We start from the raw sequence: 19860 nt of genomic DNA on the forward strand, positions 1-19860 counted from the left end.
GGCGACGGACTTGTAAGTATTTATTATTAATTTTTTTAATTTAGTGTTCAGTATTTCGTTCATTTTTTGTTATTCTGTTTTTGTGCGCCATCTATTGGTCAACGACTGAATTGTTTGATATTGTGTATTTTAGACGTTTTTGGGAACCCTGCACAGTCTTATCAAATATCGCTAGCGGAACATACGTTTACTGGCTTACTGCCTTTATTTTGAATTAATCTGGATGGATAGTGTGAACGTGTGATAGACGATAGTGGTATTTAGTTACGATACTGTTCTATTTATAAGTGCAGTTTTGGTTTTTACATAAAAATGATAAATGACGTTATACAGTTAAGTGTCCAACTGTAGTTGTCTACTTGTCTGTAGACTGTAACCATACATCGTTGAATGCAGGCACCGGTAATGTGATATCTGCGATTGTAATTTTTGTTTGTGTATTATAGTAAAAAATAAAAATACCTAGTGACCAGTACTGACTATGACGTCTGATTGCCTTAATAAACATTAATAATAAATTAAAAAGCCAGTCGAGAAGTTGACCGCCTTTTGCCGTCTGCGGGGTCTATGCTGTTCCCCCTTTCTTTACTTCTTACCAATTATAAGGTACCTACTTATTGTTGCTGCGTCTGATTCAATTTTACAATTAATACAGGCAATACAGCTATTCAAATTAATTTCATCAAATAATTGAAGTAAGCCGATCATAATTATATATTACACAGCCACCTATTGACTAATGTTTCATGAGTGTAAACTGCTTATTATATTAGTATTTACTATTAAGTACGTTTTTTATAAACTAGGTAATTAGATAACTAGGGTAAGTGTTGCTGTAATGATGTTCAAACATTTATGATTCATATTTATACAATATTAATTGTTGCATATTTATTATCTCAGTATAAATTTTTAAGACAATGCCAGAATGAATGCTAAGATAGTCTGATCTGTAATGAAATCATACCTACCATCTTATAACTCTATATCATTTTTTTAACTTTTACAGATAGTGTTTAAGCTTGCAACGGGTCCATAGTGACTGCAATTATATAAGATATTTTTGTACAGTTTAATAGAAATTGTTGATTATTTTTTTTGTTATCATGGATTCATATAACATTGTTGGCGTACTAGGACGTGGAGCTTTCGGGTAAGTTTTCCTATAAATATAACATAACATATTACTGTTTAATCTATAAATATTAAAATATTTAGAGTTGTTGAACTGGTTAGAGACTTTAATTTAAAGAAATTAGCTGTGATGAAAACCATACATATAAAATCCATGTCAACAGAGAATGTAAAGGTAAATACCTAACCTATAGTAAGTTGTTTGAAATTTTAATGAATCCAAATTTTTTTCTCAGGAAGCTATCAAGGAAATTCAAATTCTTCAAATGTTAAATCATCCAAACATCATCAGATATTATAATAGTTTTCAAAATAATCAAAGTTTTCATATTATTATGGAGTATGCCATACACGGAACTTTAGAAAACTTTGTTAATAAATGTTCACTAACTTCAAATTATATTCCTCAAAATGTAATTATTAATATTATTATAATATCTTTTTAATTATTTTTTAACATTTTATGTAATGAAATTGTTTTAGTGTGTATTAAATATATTTAGTCAACTTACCATGGCTGTGGATTATATCCACAAAATGAAGATTATACATAGTGATATTAATCCAATGAATATATTATTAACAGGGAGTCAAGGCACAATAGTAAAACTTGGAGATTTTGGATCTTCCCACATATTAACCAGGTAGACAATTGATGATTTTATTCTTACTTACTTTAAGCATATAAAGATATTATGATTTTAATATGTTAGTGACAAAATTGTTGGTGAAAATTGTTGTACGCCATGTTACATGTCTCCAGAGCATTGTTTTGGGAAACCTCTGAGATTAAAAAGTGATATATGGCAAATTGGTTGTGTTTTATACTATTTGATTACTACAAAACATCCTTTTCATGCAGAGGTAAGTAAAAGGATAATCATTTATTCTATTATCTTAAAATATTTGTTGATTAAACTAACTTTAATCAAAAATATTTAGAGTTTAGCAGATACAATATCAAGCATTGTAGAAGGAGTTTTGAGTATTTCTGAAAAAATGAACTTTTACGACAATGATGTGATAAGGCTTTTGCATGAGTTATTAAATCGTGATCCAACAGTTCGACCTAACGCATCTGCTATACTTTCAAATCCATATATATTACCCTATGTATTGAACAGCAATTGTCAATGGTTTAAATCTGGTAGGAAATCTTTGAACAAAAATTATTAGATGCATTCACTGACACATTTTTTTTTTGTTATTTAAGTATATAAATAAGTAAGAAGTAATTATTAATATTCTGTTAAAATGCATTGAATTTTTTTAACGACATAGTTGAAAAGCTAATATTTAAAAATTTAAGTTTGATTTATAAAATGTGTATAAAACACTATAAACGCAATGTGCAATGTTAAATATATTTTCCTGTAATATTGTGTTAATTGATAATTTACATAAATTTGAAACAATGTTTATTATCAACAATCTATAAAAGTCTACACTTATTTAAGTAATAGATATTAATGTATCTGTAGATCCATTATTTTTTTAGATAGAGTAATTTCCTTTAAGTTTAGGGCATTAGTGTATCAGCAGTGTTTGGAACTTAATAAATTCACAAATTTAAAATAAATGATTCAAGGTTTAAAATGTCATATCAACCCAAACATTTAAGTAGCTTATGAGATTATAAAAATTACGTATACTTCAACAATTTTAAAGAATAATATCTGATTTTTTATAAACTGTTTTGGAGTTAGTCCTGAGAAGTATTATATAACTATAGAAAGTGTGTGTTTGGACGATAAAACACCCAATTTTAGACAATGTTATAAAAAATTTTTGGTAATTGAATATAAAAAATTATTATCACGTAAATAGTGTCTGATTCAGGTGAGTAGCTGGACGACTAGTCACCTGGTCTCCAATTTGGAGAGGCCTCTTATTTTTAGTTTTCTTGTAATTTTTTGAAGACTAACATTTATTTTTATTTTTTTGGTATATAAGTATAAAATTAATAAAAAAGAATGATAAAAATCTTTAGTACTTAATACTCATAATACTATAATATTAAATATTATCTTTGAGATCGACATATAACCACGCTCTGTAGTCTACGGTTTTAGATTATTATTTATTAAATTATATTATATTTATATATTATCTCGGACTGACCTATGTCAATAAAATAGAAAAATTGTTTAAAGTAATATTTGTCATTTGTGAATTGTGATACAATATAGAGGATGTAGATAGTGACAAAACTATTTTCTATACAAATTAAAATTAACGCAATACTCTTGACCACAGATCAAAGCACAATTTGAAGTAGTATTTTATAAAATATGTTTTTTTTTTTTTAGCTTCGACAACTGAGGCCATTAGCTGTAGAGGTTGTGGTATTGTAGGGTATTGGGACTGTAGGGTTATGGAACACGTGTTTGTTTTGGCAGAATTTCTAGAGGGGACCCGTAGGTTTCTGCTATGTCCAGATGGGGGATGGCGGCCACTCTCTCCAGACACCGTGAGTCCGTGACTGCCTGGAGAGGAGTGCCACCCGTGACCAAGGTTCGAACTGGAGACGGTGCGCGTTATCCACTTCGTCCTTTATTATGTTATTTATGTTTATTTATAACAGTTATGTTTGAATCAATACATATTTTGTGTTACTCTGTAGGTTATGTTATTGTTATAACTATTCACTCTTTAATTAAATAAAAATTTTTTATTTTCCTAAAATAACTGAAAACAAAATTCTTAAGAATTGAATGTTAAAAATAAACATTGTTTGCATATATTTTTTGTAACAGTTAATAAGATGACAATAAAATAACATTTGTATGAAATTTATAATTTATGGCGTTTACTTACATTGCACTTATTGTAGCAGCTTGTGAAGGTTTTCCTGTTGGTTAGTGGCTGCCACCTCTGCAATAGACATTTGTTATCCATTTTCAGTTATGGAATTTTTTTAAAATAATACAAGACACTGAACTGTCTAGTTTTGTTGTAGTTGATAATGTCATTGTATCCTGGATAAGTTATGTCAGATGACGAATTGTACTTACAAACAACCACTGTAATCACTAAACACTATCAAACATGTAAAATAAGCGATATTGGTTGTTTTAAAAGGCAACACTCATGAGAGTTAATGTATAACGCTTCTCAACATATAAACTTATTAAAATAAATGATAGTATTTTACTGGTAACCTTGGTATTAGTGTATTACTAAATTAAAAAATAGACCAATAGTATCTGTTCTTATCTTTTAATGAACTGATTAAATATTAAATATAATATATTCTTAAATTATAACTGAAAATATTAAGTCTTCAGTATAAGGATTAGGACTGGACCATATCTATTCCATTGGTGTTGGTGCTTCATTATCATCATCATCATCATCAAATTCTTCAATATTTTCTTCTAATAATAATATATAATCATAATTTATAAATATAATAAATTAAAACTAAAATCAATTGTTTAATTGAATAATATTATTTATTTACCTCCATTTAGTGGAACAGACTTTTTATTTTGGTCTTTGTTAGGAATTTGCCCAGCTTCTAACAACTTGGTAAGATGTTCAACTTCTTCTAACGACGATGCTTCAGATATTGCCTTTCGAATTCTCCACATATCTTCTTGACTATGACCTATATTAACAAAAAATGATAAATACATATATATCTATGAACTTAACGGACAAATGATCAAAATACATTACTAAATGTTATACAAATATAGGGGTAATTTACTTAAAATTAACTTTTTAATAAACAAAACAAATAAATTCATAACATAAGAACTAATGCAAAAATAGAACTTTTATTTTTAAGTTGTACTGTAAAGTTGAATTATTGAACAACCTATTTTAATAATAAACAAAATTACCATACATATTTTTGCTCACCATAATATTTTAAATATATTTTCAAAATATTAATTCTTATGCAAATATTTAAAAATTAAAATTATAAATTACTTGATCAGATTTTGTAATCTTAATCAGTTATAGATTGTTTAACTGCATACTTCCAAAATCAAGTTTTGTTTTATCGAGAATTAAATAAAATACAAAATATTAACTTCATGTTTTTGAGGACATTGTACATGCATTAATTGTGTCATATTAACATTTTTTAACATGATACATTTAACATTCAGAATAATGTACTTACATAGTTATTTTTAATATTAAAATAGTTTGACTTAGTATCAAATTTAAAGGAATTATTATTAGAGCCAACATATAATTTTTTTAATTTTAATATTAAAAGCTTCCTTACTTAATAAATCATATGTAAAAGTATATAACAGGTTAATAAGGAGACAACACAGTAGTGTGGGTATAAGGTCCTCAACTTAAACAGCATTAAATACTTATCGGCATATAAATTATTAATCAACTGTAAAATTGGAACCTAACAGTAACTGTTAGGGATATCAATATCGACCGTTTCTAAGAAGCTCAGTATAAGCAATTTTGTGTGCGTAGTAAGTGATCATTAGTATGAGTGATTATATATTAAATAAATACAAGAGCTCACACACGTGCATGTACATGTCAATCACGCAGCACTTTACATACTATTTAAAAATGTGAATTTTGGCGAAACATTTATCGTATTTCCAACATTATAGTATTATGAGTGACATTATAGTATGAACACTTATTATACAAATTAAGGAGAAGAAGAGTAATATGTCTGTTTATGAGTTAATTTTCTAATTTTATTTTGAATGTCCAATAAAGCTCTAAAACCTATGATATTTTACTTTATGAATTTGAATTATTGAGTTTAATAATTAAACTATTGAAGATTGACTTTTAAACAGGCACAGAGTAACTTTAATTCTAAAATAGAAGTTTTTACTCTCAATAAACTGTAAAATTGGAAAACAAATATTAACTGTCACAAAACTTTTCTAACTACTCATACCCCTTAAGTAAGTAAATTATAATGTTTTAAACTCTTATTTACCATTTGCTCTTCTGGTTTCAAGACCTTCTCCAGGAACAAATTGATTAGATTTCTTAACCAACTTCTTTTTAAGTTCTTTTCCTTCTTTGCCTTTAAATAATGTTTTAGCTGCTTCATATTCCTATAATTAATGTTATGTATATTATACATTGCAATTATTTGCGAAGAACAACAAACCTTCAATTTAACTTTTCTGAAGTCCAAAATCCGAACTTGAGGAATTTTATGTGCCACATACAGTCGATAATGCTCTTTTGATGCAACTGGGTTATGTAAAAGACTCAACATTTTCAACTTTGGAAGTGAAGCAAGAGGATCTAAATCTCCAAGCTCTTGAATCTGATTACCTGTTAGTATTAAAGATTCAAGATTTGGTAGACATTGTTCTAAGTTATCTGATATACGTCTGCAACAATTGTTTAATTACATTTATACTTTTTATTTGTTAACAAAAATCAAGACCAACTCAAATTTCAAATGATGGACAAATCTTCAATTAATTGTTTGGTAAAATCATCACTTAAGATAATTAAGAAAATATTGATTACATAATTGTGAATTTTTATTATATAACAAAATAATTTAGTACCAACCTAGTTTTTATTCATTTTAACCTAGGCTGGTAAATAGTATAATTTTCAATATGAAATAGCATTTAAAATTTGTTAGTAGTTAGTAGTAAAGTACTTAAAAACTGAATTTATTATAAATAGATAGGAAATGTATTGCACTTTCAAGGATAGGTATTTATGAAATTACAATTGGTGCTGTTCAGAGATCGTATTGTTTTCATTCAAATCTCAAGGGGATCAAATCAAAATTTAACTAGCACAAGCCAATTTAGCAAATTATTATGGAGACAAACATTTGGTTTTTAATGGGAATTACAAAAATTGCAATTATACCAAATGTAATACTTTGATATTTAAAAAAGTGCCTAGTTATTATTTTCAATAATATTTATTATTAAACTTTAAACACTTACACAATAGCATTGTTATTAAATATGAGGTTTTTCAATCTTTTAAGGTATGCAAAACCATCAATTTTTCTGATATCATTGTCTGAGAAGTCAATAGTATCAAACTGATCAAGTGTTGCACCCATGTTTTCAATCAGTGGTATTTTATAACCTATAACATTTTGTATTCGTTGATTTACATTTGAATGAAATATATAAATAGGTATACACATTATTAACTTAATATATTGTAAAATATTACACAAGAATTGTTGAAAAGTGATGACTTTTAGTCACATTGTACTTAATCGCTTACCTCTCAAGTCCAATTCTCTATCCTTCACTGGATTTATGAACTGGTATGAATTCATGATCAATTCCGTGGTAAGTTTGACCATGATTCTAGACTAACATTAAATATCCAACAGAATTAAAATTCACTTGAATTTCGAATTAGGTAGACAAGACAGTAGACATTAGAAAAGTGCTATGCTTATATTTTGTTATTTTGTTAACAAATAACAATTCAACATTTATAATAATAATAATAATAATAAACCGACATGACGCTCCAGGTTCAGTGTTTCACTTTTCGCAATCACGCAATCACGATACGACGCACCAACAACACGGCACGCTACAACTACCAACTACCACTACTTCGCTATTGGAGGTAAAGAAGTACCAAAATCGAGGTGTAATGTGGTTAGAGCCTGGTTAGTACACGGCACAAAAAAATTAACGTCCAATCAGAATACGAATCAGTCGACACAGCAAGACATATTTTCATGTACAGTTCGTTACATCTTACATTCTATCATTCATTTTTATCTTCCATCTTCGTGCTCACGGCGTAGTTGCTTGCTGCAGACAATCTGCTTCCCACTACCGCGGTCCTTTAACCGTGGCTCTGGGAGATTATAAAATCGTAATCAGTTTTCATACAACACAAAAAAGTTAATTTTTATTTTTCACTTGCCGCATCCGCCGTGTTTTTTTTTTGAGACTGGTTACACTATTCAGTATTCGATTTACATTTTGTCCGTTGTCGTGAAGTCCTAACTCCAAATTACGATACAAATGCACAATTTTCGTGCGATGGAATTTTAATTTTAACTTGTATTCATATGCGATTAGTAACTCGCCGAGTGATCATCTTGTCTTGTCGGTTTTATTGGCGTAACGATCGACTACAAAATCATGGCTAACGTGTCGTACCAAATCGCTCATTTGCTCGAAAAAGTAAGTGAAATCGTTTAAATATCTTTACACCAGCCCTTACCAGTTGCCAGTTACCTACCGGCAAATGCTGAACTGTGTACGTTTGGTTGTTTTAGATGACTTCGAGTGACAAAGACTTCCGGTTTATGGCTACCAACGATCTGATGTCCGAGTTGCAGAAAGACAGCATTAAACTAGACGATGATTCCGAACGCAAAGTAGTGAGAATGTTGCTTAGATTGCTGGAAGATAAAAATGGTGAAGTTCAAAATCTTGCTGTTAAATGGTAAGTACTAACTGTTGACTGTTAAGTGCACATGTATATTCTATTCATTTTTCATTTATACAAACTACCTATTTTGGAAACATTAATACTAAATTTAAATTATAAATATAATAATATAGATACTGAAATTTGGTTGGTTAAATTAAAACTTAATATATTATTATATAAATAATTTTAATTCTGAGTTTTTTAGAATGAGTGATATTAGGTATATCGTTGAATCTTAATCTTTTTAATTTTAGTTTGGGTCCACTTGTTAATAAAGTAAAAGAGAACCAAGTGGAAACTATTGTTGATGCACTTTGTACAAATATGATATCTGAAAATGAACAATTGAGAGACATTTGCAGTATTGGATTAAAGACTGTTATTAGTGAGCTACCTATCACTAATACTGCATTAGCTGCAAATGTGTGCCGGAGAATCACTGGAAAATTGACTAGTGCTATTGAAAAGGTAAGTTTGAAAGATAATCGTGGGATATAAAATTTATCAAGTAATCTCTTTTACAGCAAGATGTATCTGTACAGTTGGAGGCTTTAGACATACTTGCTGATTTACTATCAAGATTTGGATCATTGTTACTAGATTTCCATAGTGGTATACTAAAATCATTATTGCCTCAACTTAACTCTTCACGCCAAGCAGTAAGAAAAAGGTAACAACATGAATCACTTAATACGTCTGAATTAAATTTTGAATAAATTTGGAATGTAATGGAAATCATTTATATTAATAATTAGAAAAGTAATTATTGTTCAATCAGAAACAGATTTAGACATTTTTATATGTTGTTAAGATTTTCTCAAAGGAACGTATTTTAATAGATGTTTCTTAAAATGTATTATAATCTGGGTTCCTTACTTAAGACATCATTTATGATACTTAAAATCATCAAAATAAACACTCAAGGAATAATTTCATTATAAGCACTTGATAGCATTGAAAAAAATCAATCCTCCCCTTGAACTCCAAAAATCTTTTTCCTCTCATTATAAAATACTAGGTATTTGGCCTGTGTTGAGTATATTTTGTCATAAATACAAAAACTAATTTATGTTAAAAATATAAAACGCAAGTAAAAACCATGAAGATTTAACCCTTGAAATGCAAACATATTCAACATAACATTTTGTATACGGGCTTCATAGGTTATGAAATAAATTTTGGTATAAACTAGTTATTTTTTTGACCATCCAATAAAAATATGAAAATGCATATAAATATTAGCTCTAATTATAAGAAATAAATAATTTCATTAATCTGTTATCATGATAATTTATCTACCTACCAATTGTGAAGAAAAATTCAATCATGATTGCATAAACCCGGATGGTATTGCATTTCCTAACATCATACCATATAAATGTAATTATTATAGTTAAGCAAGAAATTGAAGTGCAGTAAATAATATTTACAGGGTGTCCGTGAGGATTTACCCATTGCAATAACTCCTGAGATAATAAATATATCATAAATCTGTTTTTTTATGAGACTCACAGAGACATGGACTACACATATTTTATTTTTTAATTCAATTAACTTTTTTTTATTTTTGAAACAATTGAAGATGTCCATTTTGTTGTCTATTTTTCTGAAAATGTTAACCTTTCAACATTTTATCTTCATTAATTTCATGATTTTTAATAATTTTTTTAGTTTATAGGTAAAGCGGCAAAATCCAGTTTTTTGTCCGCATGGCTTATCCCTCTCTATAGCTTATGGATTATCCTCACAGAACACCCTGTATATAATCTGAAATCAATAATTGTATTAATTAATATAATATTATTATTATATTATAGAAGAGGAGAGATAAATGGGTTATTAGTACAGTATACTGCACCTTATACAATGAGTCATGTACTGACAATATTAAAATTTTAAAATAAGTTATTTGATGCAACATTTTAATAAATAGATAAAAGTATTTGATACAGATCTCTATTCCAAGCAAAAAACATTTTTAATGTTCCTGATCAATAACTCAATTATTTAGTACTTACATTTTTTAATTTAAATAAAATAAAATAAATGTATAGTAACAAATGTTAAAAAATACATTAATGTCTGTATTGGTGGCTTATCTCAAATATATATTATATATGTTATATAAGTGATATATTTATATAATAAAGTGTATAATTCCAAGAATCTCATCCATTGTACCGAGTCCATCGCGGCTCCATGTCAGCGTTTCCCAAAGTGTGTTCCGCGGAACCTTAGGGTTCCGTGGGACTATGTCAAGGGTTCCGCCAGATGTATGAGATTATTGAGAAAATTATGTTTATTAATTATGTTTGTTATTTAAAATTTTATTGATTGAAAATTTTTTTTAACTAAGTTTAATAATGAAAAGTCATTAACAGTATCATTAAAATATCATTTAGACTTGAGAGTTTAGAGAATTGATTTTCCTTTTTTTATTTAGAAAAATTGTAGTTGAGTTGGATTAGACATTAGGGTTCCGCGAAATACAAACAATTTTTTAAGGGTGCCCTGGTCGTAAAAGTTTGGGAACCACTGCTCTATGTAGTTTTTGTGGGTAGCAATTAGGACAGTCACATTCTTGTGAAAGTTTCAGTCTTCATCCGTAAACCATAGTATGTCATATACTGATGAGTATATTTAGTAAAACCCAATCCCTTCTGGAGAAATTAAAGTCAAGGACTTGCACCATTAAATTTTAAACTAACCTTAGTTTGTTAGAATTACTAATTTTCCATTTCGTATTATCATAAAAAATTTTTGGACAAGTTTCTCAGTAAGCTTTTGTGATAGTCTGATTAGGACCAGTTTTGATATTATTACGTATTGAGGACATAGTATTCAAATCACATTTACTCTATTTTCTTATAAGTAAATTATATTATTGCAAATAGGATTGCCTTACATTGCTTTAATCACAGGTAGACAATAGACATTCTATTGGAGTAGACTTTTTTAATACTTAAGTACTTAACAAAATTTGTTTAACATTTTAAGATACCTAATGAGTACAAAATGAGTACCATAAGAAAAGTACAACTAAGAATGTTAGTACTACAATTACATGTGTGTGTGTATTTATGATGTACAGCTTGTAAGATTAGCCACTTACTCAAAAATTAAGAAAATGTTATATTTAGATTTAATTATGTAATTTAAGATATTAAATACTTGTTAAGTAATATTAATATTTTTATAATTAATCATTATTTGTATTTTATTATTGCAGAACTATTGTTGCACTTGGTCATTTAGTTTTGTCATGTAATCAACTACTATATATTAAACTCATTGATTATTTGGTTAATGATTTATCAATACAACAGCCAGCAGCCAGATCTAAAACATCGATACAGTGTATAGCAGCTATATGGTAAAACTTAGAACATAATTTTTATTTCCACTATTAAACTTATATTGTTTATTTACTAACATTGTAGTCGTCAAGCTGGCCATCGTTTTGGAGTTCATGTTGATCGTGTTGTCCCATTAATACAAGGACCATTAGTGGAGAATTCTGCAGAAGATGATGAATTGCGTGAATACTGTTTACAAGCTTTTGATGCTTTTGTTAACCGTTGTCCTAGTGAAACCGCGGCTTATACTAATGATATAATCAAGCTGTGCTTGGAGTATTTAGCGTATGATCCAAATTATAATTATGATGACAATGGTGAAAATGGTGATGAAAATTGTATGGATACTACTGATGGTGAAGATTTGGAAGATGAAGATATTGAAGATGATTATTCAGATGATGATGATATGAGTTGGAAAGTTCGAAGGGCAGCTGCTAAATGTTTGGAAGGTATAATTATAACCAGAAAAGATTTGATTGCAGATATGTATAGAAATGTTTCAAAATCATTGATACAGAGATTTAAAGGTAATCATTTTATTAATAGTTGCATGTATTTTAATCATTAATATATTCATTAATATTTTAGAAAGAGAGGAAACTGTTAAAAGTGACATATTACATGTGTATATGACATTGTTGAAACAAACAAAGTTGACTAGTAGTAATACGACTGCTGATATGGCCGATGAGGATTCAGCTATGTACCTTCTTCAATCACAAGTAAGTTAAATAATGACCAACTAATAAACATATATAAAAAATAATTAATGTTTAAAAAAAATGTGTAAAGGTTCCCGCAATTGTCAAAGCTATACATGCTCAAATGAAAGAACGCAGTGTTAAAACTCGTACTGACTGCTTAGCTTTGTTGAAAGAGCTTGTCATTGTTCTTCCTGGTGCTCTTACCAACCACATAGGAACTTTGATTCCTGGAATTCAATATTCTCTAAGGTATTACTTATTTATATTTTTCATTTTTTCCTTTGTTTAATTATTTAATTACTAATAATTTTTAGTGACAAAAAGTCTAGTAGCAACATGAAAATTGATACATTATCATTTATTTATTGTGTGTTGACATCTCATGCTCCTGAAATCTTTCATCCCTGGGTAGAACAATTAATTCCACCCATTATAACTGCTGTTGGCGATCCATTTTATAAGATCACTGCAGAAGCACTAATGGTTCTACAAGAAATGGTTAAAGTCATTCGTCCTTTAGGTAAAAAATATTAATAAACTAAAAAAAAAATATTTAAATAAATATATAATTTCATAATTCTATTTTATTTCACCAGATAATAAACTAGAGTTCAATTTTGTGATATATGCTGTACCTTTGTATAATTGTACATATGCTCGTTTAAAAACATCAGATATTGACCAAGAAGTAAAGGAACGCTCAATTTCTTGTATGGGACAAATAATATGCAATTTAGGTGATGTGTTACAAAGTGAGTTGCAAGTGTGTTTACCCATATTCTTGGATCGTTTGCGCAATGAAATTACTAGACTTACAACAGTTAAAGCACTCATTAAAGTCGCTGGGTCGCCATTGAAAATTGATTTAACTTCTATTCTGGTAAATTTCTATTAATTTATAATTTTTAAATTTATCTTAGTATATAAATTATTTAAATATTATATTTTAGACTGATGGTGTATTAATTTTGGCATCGTTCCTTCGAAAAAATCAGAGAGCATTAAAATTGAGTACTTTAACTTTACTTAATATGTTGCTAAATAATTTCCATGCTGATTTTTCTGCTGATTTATTAAAAAAGGTAAATGCATAAAATAATATATTGTTTTATATACCTAAATGTTATTTTAACTTAAATATATTTTGTTTTAGATTCTCATTGAATTACCACAATTAATTAATGAATCAGATTTACATATTGCTCAGTTAACACTTTCTTTACTTACAACAATAATAAAAATCCAACCGTTTGCGATGTCATATTCCTCTAGCATTATTATGCCAGAAATTATGACTTTAACCAAATCTCCATTACTACAAGGTGCAGCCTTGAATGCTATTTTATTATTCTTCCAATCTCTGGTTGCTACAAATGTTCCACAGTTTGGGTATCAAGAGTTAGTAACACTTTTAATATCACCATTGATGGCTCAGCCAGTTGGCACTCCAGCTCTAACTTTACATAAACAAGTATTATTTAATTTAAATAATAATAATTTTTCTTTGACCTTAATAAATAAGTAATAATAAAATGTTTAGGCTTACCATTCGTTAGCCAAGTGTGTAGCAGCACTAACAGCCACACAGCCAACTCAAGCAATGGGTATTATAAACAGTTTCATGTCTGAATTAATTAATCCAACAAACGACCAACAACATATTTTTTCGTTGCTAGTAATTGGTGAAGTTGGAAGACACATGTATGTTCTCTATTTTTTAAATTTTTTTTATGTTTATTAAAATTCTTAAATTTGTCTACATCAATTACAGAGATTTAAGTTCTGTAGTTAACTTGAAGGAAACTATATTGCAATCATTCTCGTCTAATTCCGAAGAAATTAAATCATCAGCAAGTTACAGTTTAGGTAGCATTTCTATTGGAAATTTGGAGCAATATTTGCCTTTCATATTAAGAGAGATTGATATGCAACCGAAACGTCAATATTTATTATTACATTCCTTAAAAGAGGTATGTACTAGAGTATTTGTACTTAAAAGTATAATTTTTAATGATCATCGATAACTTTTAGATTATCACATTTGAGTCGTCTACACCTAATGGCATTGAAAACCTGAAACCTTTTGTCCCAGCTATTTGGCAACAACTATTTAAACACTGTGAATGTACTGAAGAAGGTTCACGTAATGTGGTTGCGGAATGTCTAGGAAAACTTACATTAATCGATCCATATAGTTTATTGCCAAACTTGCAGTTATCATTGTCCTCGTCATCTGCGCTTATGAGAACTACATTATTGACAGCTGTTAAATTCACCATATCTGATCAACCACAACCAATTGACATGTTGCTTAGACAGAATATGGATCAGTTTTTGAGTGCTCTTACCGATCCAGATATAAATGTTAGGCGAGTAACATTAATTGCTTTTAATTCGGCTGCACATAATAAGCCGTCTTTGGTTAGGGATCTACTAGACACTGTACTCCCTAAACTATACGCCGAGACCATTGTTAAGGTATTTATATATACTTTAAAATTAAAATTTAAGAATTTATTTTCTATATTATTTGTGTGAATTTTAGAAAGAACTCATACGAGAAGTAGAAATGGGTCCATTTAAGCATACTGTTGATGATGGATTAGATATAAGAAAGGCAGCCTTTGAGTGTATGTATACTTTGTTGGACTCATGTTTAGACCGTCTTGATATATTTGAGTATCTTAACTATTTGGAGAATGGACTGCGTGATCATTATGACATTAAAATGCTTACATACCTAATGGTTTCAAGGATGGCTCAAATTGTACCAAGCGCTGTATTACAGAGTAAGTTGTTTACTTTTGCCCTAACTTGTAAATGATTTAAAAATATTTTTTTTTTATTATTATTTCAGGGTTGGATAAAATTGTTGAACCTTTAAAACAAACATGTATGTTGAAAATTAAAGCAAACTCTGTAAAACAGGAGTTTGAAAAAATGGAAGAACTCAAGAGATCTGCTATGCGAGCAGTTGTTAATTTACAAACTATACCCGATTCTGGTAAATTAAATATAAAATAAAATACACATTTTTAATATATTATATTCTTAGTCATAAAATATTATACTCAATGTATGTATTATGGGTGTCACCTTTATAAATGTAGTATCTTATATTTATACCTAAAAAAAATACATTTCTATGTGTTGTATTATTAATATTACTAATTGTGGATGTTTATATATATATTTTAGATAAGAATCCACATATGAATGAATTTGTATGTCAAATTAAAAATTCGCCAGATTTGAATACTATTTATGAAACGATTCAAAGAGACTCTTCAGGGTTGGCATCTGATAATCATATTACACCTATGGAGGTTGGCGAATAATTGCGATAAATATTAGAATATTTATATCCTACTACAACATTAATTCAATTGGTTTCTACTAATGTGTTTTTTCCAAAAGAAATCAAAAAGTTTGTAAATAATTATTTGTATGTGTATATGCAAGATTTAATCTATACAATTTCTGTAAATCCTTTGAATTCATTTATAAAAAAATATTATTAATCTTAAAAATAATAAATATTATCTAATTTTTGTTTTTTTTTACTCATTTAAATTAATTAAGTTAGTAATAATTGTATTATATTTTACAGTACCATTTATTGGGTGTAAAATGTATTGTTGTGAAAGCTTTTCAGATAACATCAAGGATTATTAATATCAAAGTATTATTTAATTTGATTTATATTGTATACCAAAAAAAAAGTATCAATTGCTACTTTTAAATTAGTTTTTCTACTTCTGGCTAGACTTAGCATACTACATATGAATACTAAGTATACTAAGTATGTTTTTAGTAATAAATATTAATATTTTCATCAAAACCAAACTCAATAATTATATGCATGTTTAAATTTATAGATTTGTTATCTTAGATTGGTAGTAAGTACAAAAAGTTGACCCTTTATTCAATTTATAGTAAACTATTGGAACCTCATAGGCATGTATTTTCATTAACAGTACAGTATAGTACTACTATACTTATGCATCTCATTATTATATTCGTGTAGGGCGTAAGCACTAAAATACATATTTTTACCGTGTAGAATGTACCTATGAACTTATTTATAACATAATAACATATTATGTACCTTTTTCTATCGTATAGGAACTAACATATTTTTTAACCTGGTAGTTAGGTTGGTCTCTAGTCGGAACTTACATTCGCCCAGCTGTACAGTTAAGAGTCGAGTGTACCTACGAAGTTGAGTAAACCACTGTTATTTATGTGTAACATTCGAATTCAATGATAAATCATTGCACGATTCTGAATGGAGAATTGTAGCCCCCCATGACGGGACCCCCCAAATTTCTAAAAGTAGACAAGAGTTTATATTTTGAACGTAAAAACGATAAGTTTCCAGTTGCTATATTAAAAAAGTGTTCTGAACCCCCTGAATTTTTTTTTTTATCTCAATTACTTTATGACTGCTGAGTTAAATCTATAGGCATTTAATTTGTTATAGCCGACGTGTAGGATTTGCTAGTAAAAAAAAAAGTAGGTTAGTACTTTGTATAGAAGGTAGGTACCTAATTATATAGACTATATCTAGAGTTACAATCTGAACTATAAATAATTACTATAATAACTTATGAGGAATTTTGTGTTACTAACAAAATCGAACATTTTATACATTAGTAACTACAAAATACGTAACTTAAAATTTTTTGTAGTTTTGACGAATTTCGTTGACATTTGTATATGTATTTTTAATATTTTTAAGTTACATATTAAAGTTCTTTAATAGCTATCTATAGGACTTACTGTATGTCTGTACCTATTGGCTAATCAGTAAGTATACAGATTATTGACTAAATAGTTGGTAATTGAATTGATAAATATAATTTAATGAAATATTCATATTTAGTTATCTTCTGATATGACGCAGTCTTCTACAGCAGCGTTTAACCCCAGGGTTCCGTGGAGGTCACTTCAGGGTTCCACGTAACTTGTGGTTTTTTTTTTTTAAATTTTAAATTCTGACACATTTTAACTTTTATTGCAAATAATCCTTACATAAAATGACCCATTGAAAGTATTGAAACGATGTAGTGGTTCTAATGGTTAAGCTATAATAACTTATATTGTTAAAAGCTCAATACAAAAAAAGTTAAAAAAGAAGTTGGGGTTCCACGGTGAATGTGCACATAAAAAAAGGTTCCACGGATAAAAAAGTTTAAGAAACATCGCTTTACAGAGACTAGAAAAATCTAGCTGCCTAGGTAGGTACCTGCCTAATTTTTCCTATAGATGAACTCTAATTACTGAGATTTAATTTTTAAAGTAGTTTTAGACCTATTATATTGTATTACTTATACAAGTTTTAAAAAATAAATTCCTAGTATTCCAACAAATTCAACATATCAATGTTTATTCATTGAAAGATGGTGAGAATCAGGGGTGGACTAGGATCCATTCGGCCTACTTTAATGAAAAAAAAAATAATCAGTAATCACTATAAACTATTACAACATTAACTTTTAGAACTTAATTTTTGACTTTATTTGGTACCTACGGCTCACCATAATAGGTAGGTGGTATTGGTATATTTTTAGAAATTTAATTTATTATAAATTTAACCTAACCTTTTAATTGTTTGTTATTTATACTGTACTTAAATCATAGGTATATTTTAGACTTTTAGAGTATAATAAATGTGATAGATGAATGGATTATTCCACTTGGGTACATATTAATTTAAGGAATAATTAGTAAATGATTAATATGTATTATGTAGGCAACTTAATACTTATAGTACTTAGATGTATTTACAACTTTTTTTATTTTTTGGTTATGCTTGAACCAACCCTACCCATCTTTATGATCATTGTTTTGGGTCATTAGCAACAGCAAATATTTTTTTTCAAATGTTCAAATCGTAACAAATTAATTTTAGATTCTGAACGATGAATGCATTGATTTTACGATAATTTTTCCTGTTTGTCATCAACTATTGGGGTAGATAATAAAAAGGCTCCTATTTTACTTGAGCATCTTTTCTGATAGGAAAATGAATCTAGTTGGTGTATGAGAGAGGTCAAATTTGAAAATTTTCAGTAGTTTTCATAAGCCGAAAAAAAAATCAGGATAAATGGAAATTATTACGCAAAACTGATTTTATTATTTTGGTGCAACTCAAAAGCTAATAGCTTTATATATATGGTATAGATAACTACTTAAAATTTTATCAAATGTTAATATAACCAATATCCATTTTTCATAGATGGTAACATTTTCAAATTAAATACATTTTCTTTAATTCTCTATTAAGTATTTAAGTGTTTAACAGTTTATTGCTTCATTCTCATCACAATGTAAGTTGGATCTTTACAGACCATCATTTGCTAGTTAGTATTAAGTGATACAACGATTGATAATAATTAAAATAGTGGAGGGAAAGACCCCTGGCACCCCCTGTGAGCGCCGATGAGGATGATAGGGTGCAGCTCGTGGCTCGTCAAATGCGTTCCCATGGCGTTTTTCCTGGGTACAGTCAGATCTGCGAGCTGAATTGTTGGGTTTAGTGGGGTTTAATCTAACCTTACGCCGTTAATGGCATTTGCAAGTATTATTATTTAGATTTAAATTAATTCGAAAACAGCACCACTATTAATGGATTATCACTAAATATAATGGTCGGAACAACATTCTTGAATTTCCAATCAAGTTTAATCGATACAATGTGTAAATATACACTAGAAGTTAACAAAATTAGAGTAAAATGCTCGAAAAACGACTAACAAAAGTTTATGTTTTCAATTATGTGATGTATGAAACGAATTTATTAGTATTTGGTTCACTGACTCACTGTAAGTATATTTACAATTTTTTTAGGATTAAAATTAAAAATTAACAATGCGTTTCATTGTTTCAATATAATCTTTTTTTAAATAAAATTATTTTAAATGCCCTCCATTAGGCTATAATATAGGTTTTGGGCCCAGAATTTAATTATGTACATCGTCCAAAATTTCTGTTTCAATTTTTTGAATGATATGTGGTTGTGCTCAAATACACAAAAATCAAAATATTATGAAAATGCCACATTACAATCTGTAGACTGTAGTTGTATTCGGACAAATGCGATCGGTTTTTGTACTTTGCTAGAGTAAAATATTAATTTCTAGGAATAAACTTACCAGCTGTAACTTTAGTCGATGTGTACTCAAATTATGCCCCGGCCTTAACATCTATTATTATTTTCACAGCCAAATATTATATAATCGGTACACTGGCAACTGATAGTAATT

The 19860-nt window shown here is 28.4% G+C and overlaps 3 protein-coding genes across 6 annotated transcripts; 2 read left to right on the top strand and 1 right to left on the bottom strand.

Annotated features, from left to right (window-relative positions):
* Positions 1–8: 8 nt before the first annotated feature.
* On the top strand, positions 9–2376 carry LOC111027059 (serine/threonine-protein kinase Nek8-like). 4 transcript variants are annotated; one of them, XM_022305274.1, is made up of 7 exons: positions 9–695; positions 1010–1153; positions 1219–1309; positions 1371–1547; positions 1618–1778; positions 1848–1998; positions 2077–2310. In XM_022305274.1, exons 2-7 carry the CDS (start codon positions 1107–1109, stop codon positions 2308–2310), a joined length of 861 nt encoding a protein of 286 aa, XP_022160966.1. In that variant the 5' UTR covers positions 9–695; positions 1010–1106. The 4 variants fall into 4 exon arrangements, with proteins under 4 accessions (XP_022160966.1, XP_022160967.1, XP_022160969.1 ...); XM_022305275.1 differs by having other exon boundaries at positions 9–606; XM_022305277.1 differs by having other exon boundaries at positions 9–402.
* Positions 2377–4336: 1960 nt separating this feature from the next.
* LOC111027042 (U2 small nuclear ribonucleoprotein A') lies at positions 4337–7780 on the bottom strand. Its single transcript, XM_022305252.1, has 6 exons — positions 7351–7780; positions 7059–7206; positions 6251–6479; positions 6074–6194; positions 4598–4744; positions 4337–4511 (listed from the first exon to the last, which is right to left on the bottom strand). Exons 1-6 carry the CDS (start codon positions 7430–7432, stop codon positions 4447–4449), a joined length of 792 nt encoding a protein of 263 aa, XP_022160944.1. The 5' UTR covers positions 7433–7780; the 3' UTR covers positions 4337–4446.
* Positions 7781–8234: 454 nt separating this feature from the next.
* On the top strand, positions 8235–16129 carry LOC111027041 (cullin-associated NEDD8-dissociated protein 1). The gene is made up of 18 exons (XM_022305251.1): positions 8235–8276; positions 8372–8541; positions 8784–8997; positions 9054–9199; positions 11759–11902; positions 11970–12415; positions 12477–12610; positions 12681–12841; positions 12907–13112; positions 13189–13472; positions 13543–13674; positions 13746–14063; positions 14133–14293; positions 14364–14562; positions 14624–15070; positions 15138–15381; positions 15450–15596; positions 15791–16129. The coding sequence occupies exons 1-18, from the start codon at positions 8235–8237 to the stop codon at positions 15928–15930; spliced, it is 3735 nt and encodes a 1244-aa protein (XP_022160943.1). The 3' UTR covers positions 15931–16129.
* The last annotated feature ends 3731 nt before the right edge of the window (positions 16130–19860 follow it).

Source organism: Myzus persicae, unplaced genomic scaffold (genome assembly GCF_001856785.1).
Source record: "Myzus persicae strain clone G006 unplaced genomic scaffold, MPER_G0061.0, whole genome shotgun sequence".
In the NCBI taxonomy this organism is placed as follows: Eukaryota; Metazoa; Arthropoda; class Insecta; order Hemiptera; family Aphididae; genus Myzus; species Myzus persicae.